Source organism: Buceros rhinoceros, unplaced genomic scaffold (genome assembly GCF_000710305.1).
Source record: "Buceros rhinoceros silvestris isolate BGI_N320 unplaced genomic scaffold, ASM71030v1 scaffold32464, whole genome shotgun sequence".
Taxonomy (NCBI): Eukaryota; Metazoa; Chordata; class Aves; order Bucerotiformes; family Bucerotidae; genus Buceros; species Buceros rhinoceros.
Genome location: NW_010407104.1, coordinates 22,054 through 22,436, shown reverse-complemented (window position 1 = coordinate 22,436; position 383 = coordinate 22,054). Strand labels below are relative to the sequence as shown.

Sequence of the window (383 nt, the reverse complement as noted above, 5' to 3'; positions counted from 1 at the left end):
CAGCCAGGATGGCCTCGTCGTCGGGCAACGACGACGACCTCACCATCCCTAGGGCTGCTATCAACAAGATGATCAAAGAAACGCTCCCCAACGTCCGCGTGGCCAACGATGCCCGGGAGCTGGTGGTGAACTGCTGCACTGAATTCATCCACCTCATCTCCTCCGAGGCCAACGAGATCTGCAACAAATCGGAGAAGAAAACCATCTCTCCGGAGCATGTCATACAAGGTGAGCTTCCGGAGGCGGCGTGCTCCTGACGGCTGCGCCACGGGTCGTTCAGCCTTTGAGCCACTCCTGCCCAGAGTGACTTTTTCCTCTATGGTTGCTTGTAGCTGTATAAAAGACAAAAGGCAGGGCTCTTTAAAGGGTCTTCCAGGGGTCTG

General features: G+C 56.1%; 1 protein-coding gene across 1 annotated transcript in view; it reads left to right on the top strand.

Moving 5' to 3' along the window:
* Positions 1 to 8: 8 nt before the first annotated feature.
* The window catches only part of DR1 (down-regulator of transcription 1, TBP-binding (negative cofactor 2)), a 10,963-nt gene continuing 10,588 nt past the window's right edge, over positions 9 to 383 (top strand). Inside the window, 1 exon segment of the mRNA XM_010134368.1 lies at positions 9 to 228. Coding sequence (XP_010132670.1) covers positions 9 to 228 — 220 coding nt within the window.